At 33.3% G+C, this 24848-nt stretch overlaps 3 protein-coding genes across 3 annotated transcripts; 2 read left to right on the top strand and 1 right to left on the bottom strand.

Moving 5' to 3' along the window:
- The first annotated feature begins 5 nt into the window (after positions 1-5).
- On the top strand, positions 6-3752 carry LOC106172003 (uncharacterized). Its single transcript, XM_013552576.2, has 6 exons — positions 6-149; positions 669-838; positions 1075-1354; positions 1541-1723; positions 1999-2248; positions 2427-3752. The coding sequence occupies exons 1-6, from the start codon at positions 137-139 to the stop codon at positions 2506-2508; spliced, it is 978 nt and encodes a 325-aa protein (XP_013408030.2). The 5' UTR covers positions 6-136; the 3' UTR covers positions 2509-3752.
- On the bottom strand, positions 3229-7502 carry LOC106172004 (dnaJ homolog subfamily C member 8). The gene is made up of 9 exons (XM_013552577.2): positions 7324-7502; positions 6807-6908; positions 6424-6480; positions 6143-6209; positions 5896-5990; positions 5653-5724; positions 5340-5431; positions 5021-5096; positions 3229-4838 (listed from the first exon to the last, which is right to left on the bottom strand). The coding sequence occupies exons 1-9, from the start codon at positions 7402-7404 to the stop codon at positions 4728-4730; spliced, it is 753 nt and encodes a 250-aa protein (XP_013408031.1). The 5' UTR covers positions 7405-7502; the 3' UTR covers positions 3229-4727.
- A 93-nt stretch (positions 7503-7595) lies between these two features.
- On the top strand, positions 7596-23782 carry LOC106171972 (centrosomal protein of 162 kDa-like). The gene is made up of 32 exons (XM_013552509.3): positions 7596-7736; positions 8111-8265; positions 8497-8635; positions 8885-8958; positions 9240-9312; positions 9644-9683; positions 9904-9950; positions 11609-11694; positions 11869-12004; positions 13008-13133; positions 13447-13593; positions 13861-14067; positions 14453-14560; positions 14853-14938; positions 15128-15203; positions 15378-15518; positions 15812-15951; positions 16172-16322; positions 16663-16775; positions 17021-17274; positions 17436-17589; positions 18010-18159; positions 18696-18857; positions 19117-19200; positions 19327-19548; positions 19928-20147; positions 20553-20750; positions 21017-21219; positions 21523-21630; positions 21856-21972; positions 22311-22460; positions 22690-23782. The coding sequence occupies exons 2-32, from the start codon at positions 8206-8208 to the stop codon at positions 22972-22974; spliced, it is 4257 nt and encodes a 1418-aa protein (XP_013407963.2). The 5' UTR covers positions 7596-7736; positions 8111-8205; the 3' UTR covers positions 22975-23782.
- The last annotated feature ends 1066 nt before the right edge of the window (positions 23783-24848 follow it).

Below are 24848 nucleotides of genomic sequence, written 5' to 3'. Positions count from 1 at the left end.
TATTCTAAAATTACACTATTTAAAGGATACCACATACTGCTTTTAATTGAGTTTTGTATGATTTGTACATAAATATGGAATAGATTACTATCTACCTAGTCACGTATTAGCGCTATCACCTAGCACTTGTTTCAATATGGCGGAAGATGGTAAGAATTTAACTTAACGTTGTAAACAATATACTAATTCGTTTGTTTTTATCCACTCAATAGAGAGAGGCTAGTGGATGGGATTTATATCCGAATTTGCCTAAGCAGTTTTCAGTCTTAACGTTGCCAATATAAGCAGTTTTCAGCCTTAACATTGCCAATAACATATGTACCATAACTAAGTACCTACCACGTAAGGCCAAAAACAGGCAAAGGTCCCGAGTATTTTAGTGCAAATGAGTGAGAACTGAACGCATGCTGGCTGCTAATTGGCAAAACACCAACTTACAAAATGTCGGAGAATATCATGTACACAACATCTTAGAATTGAAAACCTTTGTATACTTTCACTTAGAACAATTTCAGTTAGCTCAATGAGTTGGGAGGTATTTAAATTAAAAAGTGTGTTTATTGTACAACTTGCCTCTAATTACCCGCAGACCGCAGCAGTTGAGAAGAGTGTTTGTTTGTGTGTTTTTAAATAAATTTTACTTTCCTTATTAACCTTGGTCTTTGCAGATGATGTCCCTCCTTTAGAGGATATGTCAGAACTTTTACAAAGAGTTGATGAGTTAAGAGAATTCAAGTCGAAATCTAACACCGCACAAATTGAACAAAATGTTATATCTCAAAGAGAACAGAGCATAGAAAAGGAAAATATTCATAAATCTAACCAAAAGAAGCCCGAGGTATGTAAGACCACTAAGTATCAGAAGAGTAAAGTTTGCCATGATTCAGAATTGCAGCAAAATTCACTTATGAATGTAAGAAACCAAATTTTAGATGATCTTGAAAAATATTTAACTTTTAACATGTCTTTAGATGAGAATCTTTCATTTAACTTAAAAATTGAGTTACTTGATAATTATTATTATTTCTTAATGTTGCATAATATTTTAATGAGGTTAATCATTTTTCATTGCAGACTAATGCATTTGGACACGCCAGCAGTCACGAAAAGAAAAGTGTATCTAAAGATGCAGGTGGCTTTGGTGGATTTAAAAAGGGATTTTTGTTTGGTGGAAGTCCTGATACAAAATCAAAGCCAAAACAGAGTACAACAAATGACTCCAAAACTGTGAACAATGACACAACTAATGATTCAATTCCCTATTTAAAGCCAAAAGAAACAAAAGAGAAAGAATTTGAAATTCCAGAAGTACAAACAGCCATGAAAAGTGCAGAATCCCTTTTACAAAATAAAGGTAAAAATGCAAAACAGTTATAAAATGCATTGCCATTTTTGAATAAATGTATTTGGTGCTATAAGTAAATATATTAAATAAAGTAAGATATTCACACCATGTGAAGCACTGATGTCCATTATACCATTAATTCATAAGGAATTTAATACGTATTTTCAGTTTTTATTGATTTAAATTTCATTGCAGATTGGATCACAGATGATTTACTTGGGAAAGTTGAAAACAATGAAGTCCTATTCAAAAGGTTGTCAGATCCCTCATTCACGAAAGCATTAACAGAATTTCAAACCAATCCACAAGCAGCAATGCTGAAGTACAAGGATAATCAAGAAGTGCAGCAATTTTTCAAAGAATTCTGTGGATTATTAGGTAGTTCTTTTTTTTAAACATTAAAGGATAATTGCTAGTAAAAATCCTCCCTCTGTTTGTTATCGTACCATTTTGGGGCAATTTTAGCAAATAATTAATTTCAAGATATTAAAAAATATATATCAAAAAATATCTGCATCAGCTTTGTATTTTTTAAAATATTTAAATGCATTGTTTATGTATATGATGATTGTTTATTTTATAACTTGGTCATTTGGCATATCACTTCATTCATGAAGTTACTATCTCGTGTAGGAAACTTTTTTTCCTTTCAGGTGACCACTTTTCAAATATGCCAGATGGTCAGCCCCAGAAACCAAAAACTGATACAATATCCACAACCATGCCCTCCCAGGGTGCAGACATATCTGTGAGGAGCAGCACTAATCCTAACCAACCAACAGCTGCAGATGAGAAGAAAATGCAAGAGATTTTGTCAGATCCAGAAATCAGATTTGTGCTACTGGACCCATTCATTCAACAGCTCTTTGAAACTTTACGGAAAGACCCTGAAAAAGGACAAAGGTAGTGGTATTATTTGATTCAAGGGTAATACTTGTCCTATCTTTGCGTTGCTTTTATTTTTACCAATTTTTCAAAACCTTTGCATATAGTCAGGAGGAGATTGTAAAATAAAGCACTCTGATAATTTTGGAAGATTTCATCAAGGCCTATGCTTATTTTCCCTGTTTTATGTTTTTAGGATGTTATCAACAGCTCAGCCTGCTCAACAAGAAAAAATACAGAAACTGGTAGATGCTGGACTTTTGGCTTTTCAGAGGTAGCACACAACCAGGGAGCACTAAAATTGCAATTTAACTTAATGGATACAAATGGACATACATAAAAATCTTTGATGCTGGTTCAAAATAAGTTTCAATATACATGGCATCTTCATTTAAAATCTATGTCAATTCTGCAACAGTTTCTAAGCACGAGGCTAATAAGAGGGTGATCAAACTGGCTGAGCCCAAGATGACCACATTTACATATGGATCTTTATTAATGTGGACAGGATGGAAAATTGGATAGTTGTAAACTATGAGTAATGTATATATTCATGAAAAAGAAAAGATCACAAGAAAATGAAGTGGAGATTTACATATTATTTATAAATGCATATTAGTTAGGGAATTTTGGTTCAATTTTTGAAAAAAAACTCCCTTTTTTGAGCAACTGCTGTCTTGGATAATTGATTATTGAAGTTTGATAAGCATCAAGGTTATCTTAATTGCTCTTTCCAAACATTTTAAAATCAGATGATATATTTAAAATGATTTAAGAGGACAGAGTGAACATCCACGTATATACCACATTGATTTTGAGGTAAACATTTCAATTAAGTAGGTAACGGTTACATATCGTATTTATATGGTCTTTTTACTTAACTGAATGTTTGAAGATAGTGTACATGAACAAAACATAATGTAAATAATTTAAATTGTATGAATTGAAAAATGTATAATGCTGACAATAAAAAGCAGAGAATAATAATAACATGAAAGGGTTATCCATGAACTTTAATTGTTGTAAAAGAAAACAAATATGAAAGCAATGCAACACCACTACTGTAACAGAAAAGTTTCACAGAGTTTAAGCACAACCCAATTTTTAAGAGTTCATTAATTTTAAAGGGAGAACTTGGTATGCTTCAATACCTGTATGTATTAACTTTTTTGCTTTGCAGTTTCATAAATCTTTAATAACCAATCTTTTTTGTCCCTTTTATATCAAGGCCTTTTGAAAATGTTTCATTTTTTTCATTCAAGTGTGTATGCTGCAAACTCAAAATGTCCATAAACCATCTGTGCAAGTAAACTTTTTGGTCAGACTTAACAACAAATGTAATTCAAAAGTAATCAGAAACATGTCTTGCCTGAAATTCTGGAAAGGTAGTATGTTTATCTTTATTAGTGTATATACAACATAGGCACATTTACTTATCTTTTGTGCACAAGACTCATATTGCTGGTTTATCAGTTATTGAATAACAAGTTAAGCCAAAATAATAAAGTTATTTACAATCAAATGATTTCTGCTACTTTTTTTCCATTTTAAGAAAATAATGTGAAATGTAATATCAACACCTTTCTATATATCTGTTTCTATTAGATATCATTGAATTATCAAGAATATCTCTAAAACCCTATGTTTCTAGATTCATTTCTTTGTAATACTGTAAACTTTTAAAACAATGATACAATTCAATCAGTACCCTTTTGTGAGACATGTAATGAGAAATAATAATTATTAAATAATAATAGGTAGATTATCTTTATGAAAGATACCAAATTTTGAAATAAAGTAAACAAAACATAACAGCAGCTACTGGTCTACAAAGACGGTGCAGCTTACGGCTTGATGTCTATTACAGAGAGTCAAAGCATACAATTTTAATAAATGCTTGGACAAAAGTGCAAAATTCACTGAGACCTTTAATTACAGCTTCAGGGTTCTATAACAAATCATATGACTACACTCAAATCAACAGCTTTCAGTTAAGGTTAAACACAACAGAAATGGTATTTAGAATAACATCTCCTATTGGTCCACTTCCACAAAGATACTGGTGGATGTATTCCTGATGTTAGGTGAGATCACGCCAGCAACTACAAGAGTTACTAAAAGCCTTGAGAGGCACGAGGTGTTCATGTTTAACTAACTCATTCTCATTCAAACAGCTCCTCAAATTGCGTTTAAGTATGTGTACAACAGAATAATATGGATACTTCCATCTGAAGACTAGCTGTAGAGCACTTATGACATGGTCTCAAAACTTTCAGGTTTTGGGCACCAAATGCAGCAGTGAGACAAAATCTCAAGCGTTGTCTGTGTATTCAATTGGGTAGCAATTTGTGTTCACATCCAAATGATTGTTTGTTCCAGGAAAACCACATGCAGTGCTTCCTCAGATAAAACGCCCTAAAATGTATACAACTCTGGATTTTTTTTCAATGTTTACATGCAGCAAGTGTCCTGTGCAGTCTTGCCAGATTGGCCATGGTCAATCGCGTTGTTCTGCTCTTGTCTTTGGTGGCCTTACTCCTCCTTTTTTAGATTTTTTCCCTCCAGTTTTCCAGGTCCTCCAGCTGTTGACTCTGTTTGTCCTGGTTTCCTGTAAAAAATTATTCATTTACATGACCAGATGAAAAACTATAATTTCGTATTTTGTTTCAATTACTTAAAAAAAAGCAATATAAGCTGAGTAACTCTTAAAAAAATGTTCGAAAGAGAAACACAATTATTAACTATCACATTAAAATTCACACGATTTCAGCATTTTACTGTGAAATTTACCTCATAGTTTTTGTCCCACTGTGCCTTAACTTTGGCAAGTTCTTCAGCCTCTGCATCCTCTTCCGCTTTTCTTTTTCTGAAAATAGCAGATAACATTAGGAAAAGGCAAGCAATGTATAGTAATCTTCAGAATTTTCAACAAATAACCATGTCATTGCACACTTAACATCCATTCAAAACTTCATGTATATGGATTATGACAACTAATACTGATAAACAATGAAATCCCCATTCTTGGTTGACTCAGGGGGAAAATTATCATTAACTTGTCAGCACATATTTTCAGGAAGCAATTTACTTCTTGAAACTGTCAACTTGCCTTTCGTGCATGTCCTTGGTTTCTCTTTCTTGTCTTAACCTTTCAAGGTCAGCAAAAAGTTTACATGTCTGGACATAAACAGCATGCTTATACTGCAATAAAATCAAATCTAGAAGAGCAACCTGCTCACTCTGTGTTGATTGTTTTCATTACTTAAAATTTTGACAATATAAACCAAGCTATATATATATATAATACTTTTTTCCTTAACCTTTATTATGAAAAGCAAATCAAGTTTATCATTCTCAAATAAGGGTTTACAATAATCATAAAAGAAGCATTTCTGCATTTTATTTCATAAAACCATGCTCACTTTATCTGGTTCATCTTCAGGCACTATTGTAGGTTTTCCTTCCTTTTTTAATTGTTTTCTTTTTTGTTTTATCTGAAAATATCCATCCAATAACATATAATGTTTTATAGTCCAGTCTGATAATACTTAAGACTGATAATATATTGGCCAAAAATCTATATACTTAAAACAATAGTATAGGCAATCTTTTTCTGCCCCATATCAGTCCCAAGGTCTCTCTTTATTACAAGTTCAGCCTCTTACCATTTCTTCTGTTCTCACTTTGGCCTCTTCTATGATTTCTTGGCACCTTTTGTATCCCTCTTCATTTTCTAATGTCTTAAAAGCTTTATTCACAGCTGAAATAAGAGCAATAATATTTGTGGTTCAGTCTGAAGGTATTATAATCAAAAACACACACATACACACGCACACACACACACACACACACACAGAGGTAAAAAAAGACAAAAGGGAATGCATACAAGTAGGCACTGGGATTTAACATTACCTTCAAAAGCTTTTTGAGCTCTTTCAGCATTCTCTAAATTTTTATCTGGATGGACAAGTATTGACATCTGGAATTAAAAGCAATGCTTTTAATCATTATAAGAAAAATCACAGTAATCAAACATTACACCCTACTTACCATTTTGAATTATTCCTGCTATAATTACTAATCTGACCTCACTTCAAAATATTTTATTTCAATTGCACAGCAATTTTCTATGTCTTTTTCAAGTTAAGCTCAAATAATGCTGTATTAAACTCAACAGTGGATATTTAACTAACTTGTCGGTATTTCTTTTTAACATCTGCAAGAGCTGTATCTGGATCAACTTGAAGAACCTAAAATAAAAAAACGAAATTATTTAATAAAATAACAATGTTAGAAAAAAAACAATATCAAGATCAACTGATAATACATGATTTCGTGCATACAGAACCGAAAGAAAGGAGTTAAAAATATGAGGAAAGAAATTGAAGTAGCATATGACATTGACACATCACCTCAAATGTTTTTACAAACATTTACACAATAATAATAATAATAATAATAATAATAATAATAATATTAATAAACATTTTCTTTAGCACATCCTGTAACAAAAAATGTGAATATGTACAATATTTTTCGATAAAAATAATGTAAAAACGTTAAATTTCAAACATACATCAAATGGATTGAGATTGAAGTATGTAGAACCAGCTCTGTTAAGTCGATCAATTTGTTGTTTCGATGTTAACACAGCATCTCTCTGCTCAATCTGTTTCACCTGAAAATATTTATAAATATAATTTAGTACATGTAAGAGACAGAAAGGGATTTGAATGTATAATCTACAAAGTTGATGATAAGTGTTACATAATGAAACATTAACTAAACAAGTGTGGTTACATCATCAATCAGCCTGACATATGACAAATGTTGCATTTAATGAGGTATTAACTGTAAATTACTGTATCATAAGGTTTACACTAAGCTACGAATTTATTCAGCATAAAACTGTAATAAAACTGAAGTACTGGGGGAGCAAATATCATAACAACGTTACATTCACTTCTTTAATTCAAGTTCACCTAGAAATAGAATAATAACAATGTTGGAGGCCACAATGTTGGAGGCAAAAATTCGCCAAATAGATTTCGAATAAAGGCATGTATCATAAATTCGAAGCTTAAATTACATACCTCTGTGTAGAATTCAGAAAATGCTGCATCTGGTTCTGTTTTCTTTTCATCTGTGGAACTAGCTTCTGTTGTCGAGGCCATCTTGCCGCTTCAAAATTCTTTAGACTTTAGAGGCCAGAAAAAAGTTCCGGTAATTCTCATTCCAAGTTTTATAATATTTCTTTTAACTGTATCAGAAAAATAAAATCAGTTTTATTACTTTTGCATGATAATATCATATATGTTATAAACATGTCCAACGTATTTTATTATTTAAATCCTCCATAAATAATGATATTTTACACTGTATTGTTTCAGCAAATGCCAATTCTTAATTTCTATTCACCAAGACGAGAAAAAGCGGACGTTTCAATAATAATGTTCATAGCTAGGATGTTTCGTGGAGAAGTTCTTCAATTCGTATAAAGCGCATGGTAAGTGCCAGAGAAAGTTTGTTTGTAGATCAAGATAGTACAGGAATGTCGAAGAATTGGACTAAACCTTAAGTCAGTTCTTTGTAGTTTACCCATTCACATAATTCAGTTTCACCTTAGAAGATGTATATTGATCATTGTAAATTATAATGTAACAGTCGCCGAGTTGGTACTTTATTTTTGTGTGGTACTATGCCAAACTTGAAAAAATGTATTACTGCATAAATAGTCTGAGTATTTGATCCTGATTAAGCAACTGAAATGATGTGCAGTTATTCTTAATTACTTGCGAAAATAGAGGGTCACTTTATTAAATCACTTGCATTTTGGCTGCAACAGAACTTTCAACTAACCAACATTTTTCTCCCTCTTAGATAAGAATGATAAATCCAATGTTTGATACATCTAGCTGATCTCAGCTGCTTCAAGAACTCAGTGATTCGAATTGAATAGCATCACACAAAAAGCAATGGCCAAGAAGTTTAGTAAAAAGGATTTAGATGACCAGTTTGAAGCCTTTCTGAAAGAGGTAAGAATGTCTAATTTTATTTTCCCAATTTTTATTATGTCATCATTTATTTTTCAACATTTTTAGGGTAAAATGTTTTGTTTTGTAGATTAAAATAGAATTGAAACATAACGAATTTCTGTGTAAAAGTTATTAACTTGAAGATAAATTAAGTCCTAAACAATAATGATCTTTCATTATTTTTAATTTTTTCTTTTAGTCAATGTACTTCATATATACATATATTTTCAGTCTATGTCAGATGATGAGGGAATAAATTCTGCTAAGGTTTCCAAATATTTGAAACCCAAAGAAAAACCTAAGAGTAACAAGCCATGGTGGATGAACGAAAGTGATGAGGAGGAGGAAGAACAACCAAAGGCCAAAGAAGGTGAATGATCATCTCATGTTTGCCACATTTGGCCTGTGCAGAAAAAATTAATTAGAATTAATTAGGATGGAAGCATTTCTTAACAACATTTATAAAAATATTCTATGCTTGTGGCTTTTAGTTAATTTGTCTCAATTATATAAGATTATATACAAAAAGTACCCATCCAATGCTTCATTGACCAAAGTCTGACAAATATATGCTCAGTATAAATTGTGTAAGGTAATAATTATTATTTTTTTCTTTCAGATCTTGGAAGTACTGGCAAAAGTTTCCTGAAAAGCAAACCTAAGAGAGCAGACATATCACATCTTCTTCGTCAAGTAAATACATCATTTTTACCTTTGTAGACAACAGTTTTACACAACTTTCTTCTGTTTATTAGAGATTGGGTACTTTAAATTGAGAATGTGGATAGCAGTCATTTAAGTAGATTTCACTATTTGGATGTTATTTTTTTATGAAACTTCAGTGATAGTAAAGAAGTTTCATTAATAATATTGTGATCCAGACAAATATATTAAGGAACAGACACGTTTCCTTAAGACACTGGTTTAATAAGCAGATTATGTATTCTAATCTGATTCTTATTGATATTCTGTAGACCCCTTCGCCGCCTCCCACCCAGACTCAAAGCAAAGTAGATGTAACAATGAGCAGAGACAGCTTAGAGGATCGTAAGTCACCTAATACAGCTTGATCCAGTACTGTAATTTCCTTTTAAATTAAAGGAGATTTTAATTTTTGTATTTCCCAATCGATTTTTTAAAGTTGTGCTGTGTTAATGTCATGTCAGCAAGCATGTTTATGAGAATTGAAAAGTGATAAACTTGAGGAAAATAATATTGTAAAAGTGACATATTTGGAACGTTTGGAATTTGTAAACATTTACCATTAAAACATATTGTTTTGTGACATATCTTGAAACTAAAAGATATAAACTTGTGTTTTTTTGGGTGTTTGATGGAAATATATATTAGTGCATTTCTGTGATGTTTTACTTTGCAGTTAATTCAAAAGCCAGAGAGGAACAGAAAAGACAAAAAAGGTCAGAAACTTATTTATCACACTTTTGAGGCAATAATTGATGGAATGATGCTTTGATTCAGGGATGACTTATGAAGTGTTGGGATGTTTCCAGTTTAAAACTATGTATATTTGTATGACAAATTTAATGCGTAAGGCATCTGACTTCCCATCATTGAACCCACTTTATTTTTGGAAAGGTTACTTGATATGTGTTTTTATGTTTTTTGTCCTCCTTGCAGTGTGATGCTGCCCAAGGTCAGCCTAGAAGACACTCAGAGTTACCCAGGTAATTTTCGTTGTTATAGAATATTGCAGTATTGTGTTCATTTTGTTCAGTTATTTATGGCTTAAATTTATGACTTAAATTTGCAGGCTTTAAATTCAAGGGCCAAGGATATTCAGGGCTAGACACTAACTTTTATGAGCACCTGTCCTTCGGACAGGTGCTCATAAATTTGACCTGTCCGATTTTCAATCCAACCTGTCCACAAAACCAATAATTTTTTTCTATTCATACGTTTGAACTTTGTCAATTTATATGTGTGGTCATACATTTAAATCAATGTATATATTACCAAAACATTCAATCATATGAGCCCCGAAAATGCACCTTAAAGTGAATCTATGTTCAGATTAAAATTTGTTTTTTCATACTTGTGAACTCCTGAAGATTTAATCTTGCATTTAAGTCTGATAATTCACATCAGGGCTTCTCCTAGGATTTGGGGTACAGGGTCTACTAATTGTAAGTCTGCAATTTGATAACAGATTCACATGAAGTTTAACCAAAGCTAAAAAAAAACCCTGAGTGGGAAGTGGGGAGGGGGTACAGTACTGTTAAATTAATTATATTAAAATATTCAAAATTTATAATATTTGAATAAATTTCAATGAAAATTAAAGAAATTTTATAATACTTTACTTATATTTATGTTAACAATTTAACTTTTTAAGGGGTTATCACGTGTTTGATTTTTTAAACATATATGAGCTAAATAAAATCAGTATAAAAAAGTTCCCCTTCTTTTTATTAAAATTCTCATATTTGTTATTACTAATTTCTTCCTTACATCAATATCACACTGGTATATGAGAGCAATGTTAATTTATCATATTCCAGCACTAAATTTTAAACTGTAAATAACAGAGGTGATGCTAGAGTCATTAAAAAAAACATCATACATAATTTCAGGTAATATTTTGGCAAATAAACAACATTTCAACAAGATCTTCAGTCCCAAAGATTTCACTTTCTATAGTGAGCAGATAGCATACAACGTGTTTGATTGACAGGCAGTTTGTTGCCGTGACAACGAACTAGATATAGCCAGTTCATCCAGTCCAATCTGGCTCCAGCACAGTACTTGTGTAGTTTCTGTTTTTGGAAGTGTCTTTATTACTAAACCACGTAAATTTTTAACTAAATAAATGTTCAGTAGTGAACCTGATATGTGAATAAATTTTGTCTGCTGAAGTTCTGGAGGGTGTTCACTTTCATAATTTGGCGGTAAGTTTGCTCAGACTTCGTTTTGCGACTGCATGTGTTTTGTGCCAAAAGTAGGTCACTCTTTTTCAATGTCGTCTAGGAAGAGGCAAAAAGACGTTAGTATGCAACAAAAAATGATTTTTAAAAGATTTTTGCTCCAACAGCCAACCCTGCAACTTCACCTGTCCGAACTGAATTTTTACCTGTCCCGGACAGGCGGACAGGCGCTAATGTCGAGCCCTGATATTACTATAAAATTTCGATTTTTATTATGAAGGATTATGTAATATATATATATCTAACCAGTAATGCAAATCTACACTTTTTCATGTAATTCATAGCCATGTAACTGTTTTTGAAAATTCTTATTAAACAATCCAACCACTCAAATCAGAAATTGTCTTGGAGAGAAGCATTTTATATATATTTTTTTCTGTTAATCTCATATATTATTTCAGAATCTGGTGATCAAGATGCCAATGCCACTATCCCTCCAGGTATGGATACACTGGATGAGAAAGCAGAAAAAGAAAGGTTCTTTCAGGTAAACAATGCATATTTTTTAGTATTTTATTTATTTTACATATGAAAAGAATTCAAGTTTTGTATTTATATTGTCTATAAATTGAAAGAGACCACAATGAAAAAAACGTAATGAAAAACATTTAATTGGTACACTTAGTGGTACACTTTTGATACAATTTTGGGGGTTTTATAGGATTTGGAAGACAAAGATGAACCTGCAGATTATAGGAAACTTAATAAAGACTTAGAGGCATCTGGTACTATGGCAGCCACCCTAGAATCAACAGATGTTGCTTCTGACCAAGGTGGTTTTCTGAAGTATCAGGAAGGTAAATGATGTGTGTGTTATCAGGTTATTTAACTGTTATCATTTATGGGAGTATTTGCAGCCCTTGTGTATGGACAATTTACTTGTTTTTATTTTCTGGAACATATTCTCCAACTTTTTTCACAAACGCATGCACACATGCATACACACGCACAGACATCAGGCCCCCGTTTCACAAAAAAACTTAAGTCGGTTTCCCTGACTTAGGGCTTGGTTACCAACGTAATTAAGTCGTTACGTCACTAAGTCCCGTTTCACAAAGAATCTAAAAGGTCGCTTACGTCGTTTTTTTCTTAGCTGTAAGTCGACGATGTCAAGCCTCCTCGGGAGGAGACTTAAGTCGGCAAGCTCAACTAAAACTCGGTAAATGAGAGCATAAACAACAAAAATTTGGAAAGAACATACCTCCTTCAAGATATTGTGTTATAATATCCTTGAATAGCACTGACATTTATGGAATATTGAAATAAAAAATAAAATTCCACTTTACCCAGCCGATCGCGTGTTTGTTTATGTTTTTGACCGCTAGACGTCCCTCAGTAGTGTTCCACGACAAGCTAATGTTTAACTGTTGCTTTGAAGTTGTATTGAAGTTAAACTAATCAATAAAGTTCAAAAACAAACTTTGTTTGTGTTTTGGCTGACTTTTATCGTTGATAAACGATCGTTCTCGGCCGAAAGAGGCCATGAAACGTCATGTCTTGTGAAACTTTTTCAATTTTACACCTCCTTTTCTTGAAGAGTTTCTCGTGCGCGTCGACTACGGTAAGCACGCCAAGCTAAGACGTTAGATTCTTTGTGAAACACTCCAAGTCGACTTCAGCTAAGTCGACCTAGCTAGGCCACCCAGCTCGAGTAAGACGTCTACGGATTTAAGATTCTTTGTGAAACGGGGGCCAGGTTTTGAGATTTTTTTGTCTGCTTTTATTGATGAACAGATATCAATGGATGGATCACTGGCTAGCGAGGTAGATTGATAGATTCATTATTTTTTTATTGTATAGAAAGTAAAGAGTACAGTGATGATGACTTTGAAGACAGCAAGGAACAGGAGAGACCAAAGATCACACCTAGGAAGAAAAAGGAGGAAAAGAGTGGCAATGAACAGAAATTGAATCTTTTGTCAAAAGGTTTGCTACTTGAGAGTATGATACACAAAGATTAAGAAAAACATCCTATAGTTGTCCATTTTTGAAATTTTGATTAAAGATGAGTAAATAAAGACAAGGTCATTTTAAGTCACAAATTTTTCTGTCACTGGGTGGCATATCTGCTGTACTTTGTAAAATATTTAATATTTCATGATAACAAAGGTTAACAATATCTTGACTCTTGATTTATATTCATGAAAGCTGACAACTAGTTGTCTATCTTTAAAAATAAAATCAAGTCTTTGGACTTAATTTTTTGTGTTTGAATAAGTGTTAACTCAACCTTATTCAGTGTCCCTCCTGGATACTACGATGGACTCCACCATGGACACTGGCACCATGCCTCGAGATAAACCTAGGAGAGGATCCACTATCCAGGAGGAGAGGGAAGACCACCAGACTGGGAGGGATGTAGGACTTAAGACTAAAACTGGGACAGGTAATTTTATTTATCTGTTATTATTATTATTATTATTATTATTATTATTATTATTATTATTATTATTATTACAAAACAAAAATGTATTGCTTTATTTATCTTAACGAAGCACGTCAACATGGCAACAGTGATTTTAATTCATTAATTAGAATGTCAGTTTTAATCATTATATATAGATTCAATTTATTCTGACTTTTATTTTAATTTTTGTTTTAATTTATGTATTTTTGTCTTACCAAATATTTGCAAAACTTTCATTTTTCCCAGGATTATTCACTGACACTAGTCAAGAGATAGCAGCATTACAGAGTGCCCTGAGAGAGGCCGGCATGTCTACAATGTTAGGCACAGGAGATGCTGACTCTGTATTAAAAGACACTGGGGTACATGACAAGAGTGATGTCAGCCATGCCACAGAGCAGACAGAGGGAACTAGGGGCTTTGGTCTAAAGCCTGTGGCTGGAGGAGATACTGGTAATCACTTGTCAATTTTGTATTACTGATAAGGATTACATGGGGTCACATGCATGCACGAATGTACACTACTGTGTACACACACACTGCTTATAACATGGCAATGACTGCTCATGATAAAACTATGTTTCACTCTTTCCATTTGATTATATAAATTTAAAGCTTGATGAACGTGAGGTGGGGGTTAGAAAAATTAATTTGAACAGATAGCCATTTCAATGGTTGGCCACCTTTGTTATTGAGTATTTTTACATTTTATCCTCTGATGGCAGATCTTTAACTGTTATGATATCATCGGTGCCTGTGAAATCGGTGCCATGACTAAATGTAAGGTAATATCCATGCCCCAGTAAATCCACGTGGTATGAGGTAAATTAAATTCCAGACAAGCCTTCACGCACTGTTGAAGATCTTCTACGGGAGGCTGAAGAAATTGAGAGAAGAGCCAAAGCAAGGCAGAGTCCACCACCAGTGGATATATCATATGATAATGGTAGATAACCATCTATTCCATTGTATCTATTCCATTTTGAGCAATTTTCAAATTAATATTATTTAAATTGCTAAATATGAAGTTTTCTTATAACCATCTTCACTGTCTTATACCTTATGTCTTTCTACAAGTGAAGCAAATGCTTATGTTGGTGATTGTATTAGTGCTACTCTGGGAGATGACATTGATTCAGGATTGAACAGACCTATTAGACCAGGTGTTAATTCTTGAGCCCTCTGATATTTAGGGTATTATGCTTAAGATTTAACTTAAACCATTATTTCTGTGCTAGGTGGTAGAGATGAGAAGTCAGATGACAGACCTGCCCTATCCCCTGTACACAAAGAAGTCTCAATATCTGACCTGTTCAAGGACTTGGTATGTAGTCTGTAAAGGATAGAAATTAAAACAAATCGTGAGATCATTTAGTTGATTGATATATATTCGCAAATAATGACTAAATAGGCCAGATGTAAACTTTTTCCTCTAAAATATGGTAGTTTTGAATTTGGTACATTATAATTATTGGTAAAATTTATGAATTCCTATTTCAAATTTTTTCTTTAGGATGAGCAGGACTATACGACACAGAATCAATTGGCACCTATAATTGAGCATTCTTCACCTAAACCACCCAGACCAGGTATTTTATACTGATAAACTTTGTTCTATTATTAGATTTTGGATATAAAACAGACCCAAAAATATTTTTATTGGTGTATTTCACCATAGAATTCTAAGTGATTTGGTCAGAAAATTGAAAAGAAAACAAGGTGACCATATTATTTCATGAATTATTTTCATTGATTTATTTTAGCTAAAAGATCTAAACCTAAGACCAAATATGCTGATATCCCTAGTTCAGGCTATGGGCTTAGAACCCCAACAAAGCCTAAAGGAACATCCTCCAGGAAAACTGCATGGTCACCAAAGGACACCATGAAACAAAAAATAAAAGGTCAGTTAAAGAAATTTGTAAAAAATTAATGTAAATCTGCAATAGCAGAAAGATTGCAGATTATTATCTCTTTTAGGCCGAAAAAGATTCTCGAACAATCTTGACATGTGCCCATATCAAACATTTTTGGAAGAGTATAACTTGCTAGACTGGCCCCAAGCTATTTGTTGGAAAATATGATGAATTTCAGAATGTTTATTACATCGATATTACATCTTGTAAGTGACATATAAAAGTGTTATTGAAATGTATAGAACAATATAGAATTGAGATTTAATATAAACTTATTTTAGGCACAGAGACGATAACAGTGAAAGAGACGGGAAAGAGTAAAGTGGCAGATACCCATTTACTGGCATCAGTGGAGTCCTTTGCACAGTACATAAAGGAGCAATTTGGAGACAAGCCTGGAAGACACAGGGAGAAAACAGATGTGAGTGAAGATACAGATTATATGATCAAACTTCTATTTATGACTGCATATTACAGAGCCTTTAATTGAGACACTTTTCTTATTAGGCTATTTGCATTTAAAAATTTTTATGTCACTTTTCTTCGTTGCAATTTACCATTCATAATTTTGCTATGTTATTAGGGAATATTAACACCAGATTTTCTGTAAGTTAATGATATCAAAACTTTACTTTTTGCAGGCACCTTGGCTTGAGGAAGAACCAATTATGTCACCACAGCAAAGAGAAGAGAGGATTTCACAAATTGGCAGGGAAAAGGCCTTGCAACAGGAAGTTAAAGACTGGCAGGAGCAGTGGAAGGAAGAGAGAAAGATGAATGTAAAGATGAGGGGTAAGATACCTGAGTGTTAGTTTGATAATGCATATTGTAACTAATTAACCCTATAGATCTGTGTGATTGACAAACTTGAAACAAGATTGTGGGTGACTTGAACCTTTAAGGTCTGAACATTTGTAATTTAATTACCCTTGGAATTTCCACATCTGACTGGAAGCAACTTTCCCTAACAGACCAAAATCTGTTATTTGGGTTCAGCTATTTGTAGGCTAGTATATATCTTAACAGTTAACTCATGAGGGGTGCATGTTTTATGGATTTTGCTTATTTATACATTTTTTAATTACTGCAAAATAAATTAATTGGTTATAATGTTTTTTTTTTTTACCTTCAGCTGATGCAGGAGCATTAGAAAGAGACTATGAAAGGAAGCTTGAAGAATACAAGTTGAATTATGAGCAAGAATTGTTTAAACTGAAACAAGACAATTTTGTTCTTATGGCAAAGGTAAGACTTACCTCATCAACAAAGTATATGTTTAAAATGAAACATCCATATATATATATATATATATATATATATATATATATATATATATATATATATATATATATATATATATATATATATATATATATAAATGTATTGTTCTGATTATAATGATTAAATGTTGGTGGATGTTGATAGATTAATGTTAATGAATTTCTGTTGAATGGATCTTTGGTATGATTTTAAATTATTTCTTTTATTAGGTATCAGAAGCTGGACCAGAAGAAAGGGACAAAAAGAAGATCCTGGAGGGAGACAGCCTGGAAAATGTTAGCAAAGAACAAGTGCAATGGATGGAGAGAGAAATTAGAGAGCAAGAAAAGCTGATGCTGGGCTATCAACAGGAGAATGAGAGACTTTATAAAGAAATGAAAGCCATACAGATCACGAATAAAGCCACAGAAGAGAAAATGTTCAAAGAGAACCAGAGACTTACAGCAGAGATTGTATCTTTAAGGTATGCAGAGGTGTGGTTTTTGTTAACTGTTTCCAGCAAATGGATATTATTATTTTATTACTATTATTTTATTTTTATTTATTTTTTTTGCTATGTGGCATATTGCTTTCTACATATGCTATATGTTAATTGATATTTTGTGTTTCTGTCCCATTTTTTAGAACACAGTTAGAAAGACGCGAGGTAGAATTGAAGAATAAAGGCATCATCACCAGCTCTCTGGCTCAGCAGCAGATAGTAGCAGGCAGTCCAGGCACAGCTATACTGGGAGCTGGCAGGATTGCACAGTTAAATGCAGAGCTCAGGCAGGCACAGGTATGGGGGTGAGGGGGGCATTTCTATTGTGAATTGATTTTACAGCAAAGTGGCTTTTGTTCCAACTCCTTAGCTGAATGGAAATTGAGGAGGAAGATTACTACACTAAATTGACTTCTTTATCAGTACAGCAGAATTTTTGTCAATTTGACCAGTACTTACAAAGATTTTAAATCTTAAATCTTAATACAATTAGGTAATTATACCCTAAAAACACCATATAGAAAACTTTCATCACTAGCCTTGTGGTTTTGACATTGTAAAGTGACCACTTCATCAAAAAATTCTTTAATCGTAGAAAAGTATGTTGTTGTAAGAAAATGTTTGTAGTAAGAATATTGTTTCACTTATTTTTCTTTTATAATGTTCATTTTCTTTGTTACGTCCTCTTCGAATTATTCTGATCACATGATATTACAGGACAAGATTTTAAAGCTGGAACAGGAACTGAAAACAGCAGAGCAAGCCAGGACTGAACTTGAAAACCATATAGAAGTTATAGTCAGAGACAGAGAAAGATATGAGGACAAGATCAAATATGCCAAGGAAATGAAATCTCAGGAAATCATGGTTTGTATATGTTGTTAATTATAGGAGATCATGTTTTGGCCTTTCATTGCACATCTGGTGTGGGTGGGATAATGAGAAACATTTTCCATACTCATGAACACTTTTTTAAATGCATTGTCACTGGATATGTTACATATTTGCAAATATTAGGTTTATTCATTTTAAAAAATTTAATCGATTTTATATTACCAAATATTTAGAATATTTTGCCTAATATAATAATAATATAAAACAGAGTTTTCTGATAAGATATTTGTTACCCTACTTTTTCAGGTTAACTTATACATAAATCTTAGGATTTAGATTCAGACATCTTACCAGCTGGGTTGGCTGATTTAATTTGATAATTAATTTGAGTGCATACAGAAGTTAATTACCCCCTATATTGAGGAGGGGTGTCAGACAAGTAAACTGATCCCACTGATTGCACTTAGAGAGAATCTCCTGCAGAGTTGGACCGACCTAGCAGGTGAGATGTCTGAATCTAATGGGCCCTTATATTATATTATATGCCTGTTTTATATTATGTCCTTCAGTCAGTGCAGCAGGAGCATGCCAAGGAGATCGAGAGGCTGAACAGGAAACTGAAGTGGTATGCTGAGAACCAGGAGATGTTAGACAGAGACTCTGATGCCTTGAAGGAGAAAAATGATGAGATAAGAAAACTCAAGAAGAAGATTGAGGATCTGGAGTCTGAGGTTTGTGAAATTGTGGTGATTAAATGTTTTTAAAATTTTCTGAATGTTGAAATTTTTAATAAGTTTAAATGTACATTTTTAATAAGCTATTGATATGAAATAATTTACTTAATACTACATTTATGGGGTGTAATGGTTTAAAACTTTCAGTTGACAATGCATATTGTTTTACCATAGGACAAAAAAGCTTTGACACATTGAGCAGGTAATGTTTTATATTGGTCATTTGAGAAAAATATGTAACATATTTACTTCTTAGAGTGGAACCAGGCAACTAGAACAGAAGGCAAGAGCAAAAGAAAGATCCACAGAGGCAAAGAGAATACAAGATTTAGAGAGACAGGTAAGGGTTGCACAACCCACTTCGAGCTAAATACAAATTTACAGTTAGTGTCTTCAAAGTTTTGTTGTGAAAAATAGTAATCATGCCCCTGAGTCAACAAAATTCTTTTACTTTTGATTTCATTAGGTTAAAGAAATGGAAGCAATAATGAGAAAACGCCACCCAAACTCCTTGCCTTCCCTGATATGGGCTGCATCTCAGGTACAAGATCCAAAGTCACCAACCAAGGGACCTAGTGTGCAATTCCTGGAGAAACAAGTGAAGAAACTGGAGGCAGAGTTAGACAAGAAGGACGAAGAGGCTAAGAAAGGCCTGAGAGTGATGGAGCAGAAGTACAATGCTATTAAGGTAGGAAATCTGTCAATTATCGTTTATTAATTTGGTGATATTCTCTCTCTCTCTCTCTCTCTCTCTCTCTCTCTCTCTCTCTCTCTCTCTCTCTCTCTCTCTCTCTCTCTCTCTCTCTCTCTCTCTCTCTCTCTCTCTCTCTCTCTCTCTCTCTCAAATAGGATCATAGGTTATTAATTGATCGTCACCTGTCTCCTTTACACACCCTCATGTTTCAGAAGTATCATATTTAATGAATGATCCCTGAAAAATGCCTTAAAAAAGCAATTACCATTAACTTTGATATCAGACAAATACATTTGTTATGTATAGAGTGCGTTACATGGCTGGCAGACAGCTATTTTGATGAAATATTTAGGAAGACAAATTATTGTTTTAGTTTCAGTACGAGGAGCGCATACATGACTTAGAAGATCAACTGTATAAGTACAAAGCAGCAGATGCATCAGAGTTGAGAGGACACCCACACACAAGCACTGTTGCACTCCACAAAGAGCTTGATGCTGTGAAGGACAGACATAAGAAAACTGTGGCAGAACTGGAGGCTGAGATTGAAAGGTTGAAGAAAGAGTTAACAACCTTGAAAAACAAAGAAAAGGGTTTGTTGTATATTTGTATATAAGCAATAAAAAATGGCTGTTGTAGATTAGTTTTAAAAAATATAGCCTACTTGTTCTGCGGTATTAGTTTCTTAAAATTTATGTAACTGTGTGTTTTGTACGGGTTTTTTATTTGTCTAAGGTAATTTCACAAATGTTTTTTTATTGATGATGCAAGAACTGAGGCAAATATGATTAACTCAATAATATATATCTGTTTTCATTTTTACAGCAAGTTATATTTTGTAATTCACAAAATAAGATTTTCAAAGGTGTTTGACCATTCCTTTAATCTCTCTGTGTAAACTGGTCATGGGGAATATTAAACATGACTCTAATTTATTTCATTTTTATGTATTCAAGAATATTGATTAATATGGTTTTATCAATGTTCGTAATCTCCAGCTGCAGCCAAAGCAGAAGCCAAGGCAGCTGTAGAAGCTGAGAGTGAGCTGGAACTCAGAGTGAAGGCATTGAGTCTTGAACTGGTCAACAAAGATAAAGAAGTAGAAGTACTGAGAAAGATGGTAAATCAACTGGAAATTGAGAAGAAACATGTTGAGATGGATGCTCTGAGGCAAGCAGTCAGGCCAGGAGAAAAAGGTACATTTCATCACTGTTATTTAAACAGGATAGGCCATTATACAATTCATATGTAGAATTGTCTTGAGCTGTTTAATGTTAATGGGTAAAAGACTTGTAAAATCTCACAAAGCATATGAATAATTATAACAATTTTGCTCATTGATATTTGATAAATTTCTAAGTAGAGTATTACTACCTTATGCTTATTATAAAGATTCATAGCACAGGAGAAATGCTCACACTAAAATGTGAATTATAAGAAAAGTTATTAAACGTTTTAATAGGAAAAACAGTTGTCAAAGGAAAAGGAAGAGGAAAGGCTGGCAAGAAGACATCACCACGTGATCCTGCAGGGCAGCAAGAGAAACCACAGGTTTTGCCAGCTTTTCAGGAACCTTATGTGAATGGGAGAGAATATGAACCCAAGACTTTTGCTGGATCTCATATCTCAGATGTCCAAAGAGAAAATGAAGAATTGAAAGCACAGGTATAGTTTTGTTGATTTTTTTTATCCAAATGTGATCTTTTTGACTGAAAAACAGAGATATGAACATTCACTTGTACATTAGTAGGTAAAGGAGTTGAAGACTTTGTTGAAAATCGCCACAGTGACTGAAAAAGGCTACAGTAGTTTGCATTTTGTTTAATATGCGAATGGACATTTGCATAATTTTTTTTCTTTGCAAAGCATATGCTTATTTAAGAATTTGGCTACATCTTGAATAGGACATGGATATGATTAAATTTACAATTATTTTAATTGAAGCATTAAAATTTTGTTATTTTGAAGGTTGACCAGCTACAGCTAGAGTGTGACCATCAGAGAATTAACATGCAGAAAGCAGTTGCTGAGGCAGAGGCATCTAGCAGAAGGGCTAGGGAAGATATGGCAGAACAAGTAAGTTATAATCTTTGTTTCTTATGTTGTGTTTTCTGTACTTATGACAGATGAATGTTTCTTTTAAACACTTTAAGCTGTAATGGCATTAAAATGAGAATTGATACTTGTTGACACTAAGTATTGCACACAGCTATGTGGAAAGAAAAAGATTGCAACCAGCAGTTTTCTCTTTCATTAAGGTGTCAGAATTTTTCAATCAAATATATTTTTCTGCGTGAATAGATGGCAACACTGAGAAAAGCCCACCAAGATGAGCTCCAGAGGATCCTGACTGACCATGCCATGAAGCACTCCACTTCGAAACTGGTAGAACTGCAAAGTAAAGTGGACTCACAGCAGGTAACAAACTTACAGAATATCACTGCCTGTCACTAGATTGTTATCTATGATACATTGGACTATTTTATGCAGTTAAATAATTTCAGTTTTCCAAATGCCCTGATTTACTCACTTTTGACATGGTTTTTGGTAAGCAAATGGTCAAACAGATTTATGTTGTGGATTCATGAAAATTTTCTACTTGAATATTGGGCAATGTAGTTTTTGGTAGAGAATAATGTATTTGGTTTTAGAAATGAAATTCAGGTATTTGAAAAGACAGGTTTGCAGGTGATTGTATAAGTCAGTGAAAAATGCAGTGTGACTAGAACAAAATGTAGAGCATGATTTTCTAACAGGTAATGTTAAAGCACCTGAAAGAACAACTGGCCCAGGCGGACATAGATAGAGAACAGTTGTCTGCAGCTAGAATTAGAGAAACTGCCTTAGAATCCCAGGTGAAACAGTTACAGGATGACCTCAGGGAGGCCAAAAAACATCACTCACCAGTAAGTGAAGTTAACTGTCTTTCAATTTCCAGATACTGTGAATAAATTGTTATAGAAAGAGAAGGTGCATTTTAGGTTCTTGTACATCTGAATAATTATCATTGCCATATAATCATACTGTCTTATTCTTCGTTTATTTAGAACAATCAATTCATTATCTTTATGTTACTAGTGCTAAAGTGACGTTTATACAGGATAGATACTTAAAGGTGAATATTTTAATTTGCAGGAAATGAAACACTTTGAGGCACTGCACGAGAAAATTACACAAATGGAAAACAGGCACAGGCAAAGAGAGCAAGAACTACAACAGATCATCCGAAACACTAAACTGAATGCCGGGGTGGAACTGAATAGAGAAGTAGACAAATGGAGACGCATGGTGGAGGTGAAAAATCAAGAGACAGAAAGATTTAGGATAGAGCTGGACTCCATATTAGAAGTGCTGCGAGAGTTACAGAGACAGGGTGTTTCTATGCCTATGGGTGAAATTAGGAGTTTCAGGACGTCTTGATAATTGTCCTTTTATAATTTTGAGTGTGCCGATAAAAAGTTCATGTTAAATCTCCAGCATGGCCATGTGCTAAATATCTTCATGTGAGCAAGGTTTACAGTTTTCCCATCTATTTTATAGGCCCTTAAATGTATAATGTTGGTAATCAATTTGAAACATCAAAGTAAAATGCAAACAGAAAACCATTTGATAATTACTTTTATCTATTATCATTAGAGCAATTGTCTTGATCATTACCTCAACAAATGTAGAAAGTTGTGGTTTCATTTGAAATAAGTGATAAAACTAATTTAATTTGGTAGAACAAAAAAAGGAAATGTTTATAGTAGTACTTGTATGATCTTTATAGTATTTGACAGGCACTGAATATTATGCATTTAATGATTTGAGTGCCTTTTAAGAATCTTACATAATTGCTTCAAATACCGTAAAATGTTATTAAGAAAAGAAAACTTGAGTGGCATAAATGAAATTAAATGGAGATCATTTGAAAGAGAGGCAACTTGGTTCATCATATTATTGTAAAAAGAGTTATCATTGACAACATGAACTTGACAATATCCCGTCTTGAGGTTTAATGGTAGGTTTATGTGAACATTCATGACCAAAATATCTGCATAAATTGAAACATTACTATATTTTGTACTAGTTTGACTTCTAAATTTAAGTCTGTAAATCTGTATATATGTACAAAGTGTGTATATAAATGTATTTATATTTATATTTATTAGCGATTTAACTTATTTATGTAAATAAGGAATTACACCAATAAATAACATTGATTGATTTACAAAAAGAAAAAGACCTATCCCAAATTTTGTTTGGAAGTGTGTTGATATTGTTATCACTACTGCTTGTGCAGGATGATGGTAAATCTGATAGTAGTCTCTTTAAAAAATGATATGTAATCTGGTTATCATTATTATTTTTCATTATTTTGCAAAGCACTTGTAATTTTTACTGCTGATGGTAGTGCACTATCTTTCAATACTTTGAGTCCATAAGAGGCATTTACCAGATGACTCCCATTTTTTCTATTCCGTTTTGTGTCCTTTTCCTCTGATGCAGAACCTTTGTTATCAGGGATGACAGATTTGACAGGAGTTTTTGGGCAAGTAATATTACTATGCAAGTCTTTCCAAAACTGAAGCCTGGTTGAGGTGAAGATATTGTGGAGACTTGAATATTGAGTGAAGTTACAGTAGGAATAATTCAACCTCGAGGCCATAAATCCAGGATTGTGAACGGGGAGGATTCCAGCTTTTTTAGCTGCTATTCCTATGAATGCATCTTCCATTGATAAGTATGGTTGTGTTATGGCCGTTTTGTAAATGGCGGAGGCAGCTTTGTTGGCTAAGATGTACAGCGGGCCCTGGATGTATTCTGGGTACTTTTTATCTGGATATTCATCGCAGCCGACGTACCATTTGTGCCATTTCAGACGCAGAGGCTCCTGACTGCTTACAAGATTTCCCATGTATAGTTTTTCACCACTGCCCGAATGCTGGATATCTTCAAGTATTTTTATAATTTGGTCATATCTTATTATCATCTCCACCTCACTTTTCATGAAAAATACATAGTCGGGGCACATTTCTTGAGCCCACTTTAATGCTAGCAATGTTTTCAGTGTGAGGTTGCGATAGGAGTCTACAAAGTCAAACTGGACTATGTCTTTGTGGATCATATTCTCTCTGTTAATTTCATATTGTAATTCCTCCCTTTGTTTTGCCATGCTCTCTGGGTAGCTTGCCAACATGAAAAAAGTTCTAATTTGATGCCCACCGATTTCTCTGTACTGACCCCAAGTTTTTCTAAAGATCTTACGCAACCCAAATTCATCTTGCCTGGTAGTTATGCAGGCTAAAAGATAG

This window comes from Lingula anatina, chromosome 1 (assembly GCF_051362555.1).
Source record: "Lingula anatina isolate TDL-2025a chromosome 1, LinAna3.0, whole genome shotgun sequence".
NCBI lineage: Eukaryota > Metazoa > Brachiopoda > Lingulata > Lingulida > Lingulidae > Lingula > Lingula anatina.
This window is presented reverse-complemented; position numbering and strand designations above follow the sequence as displayed.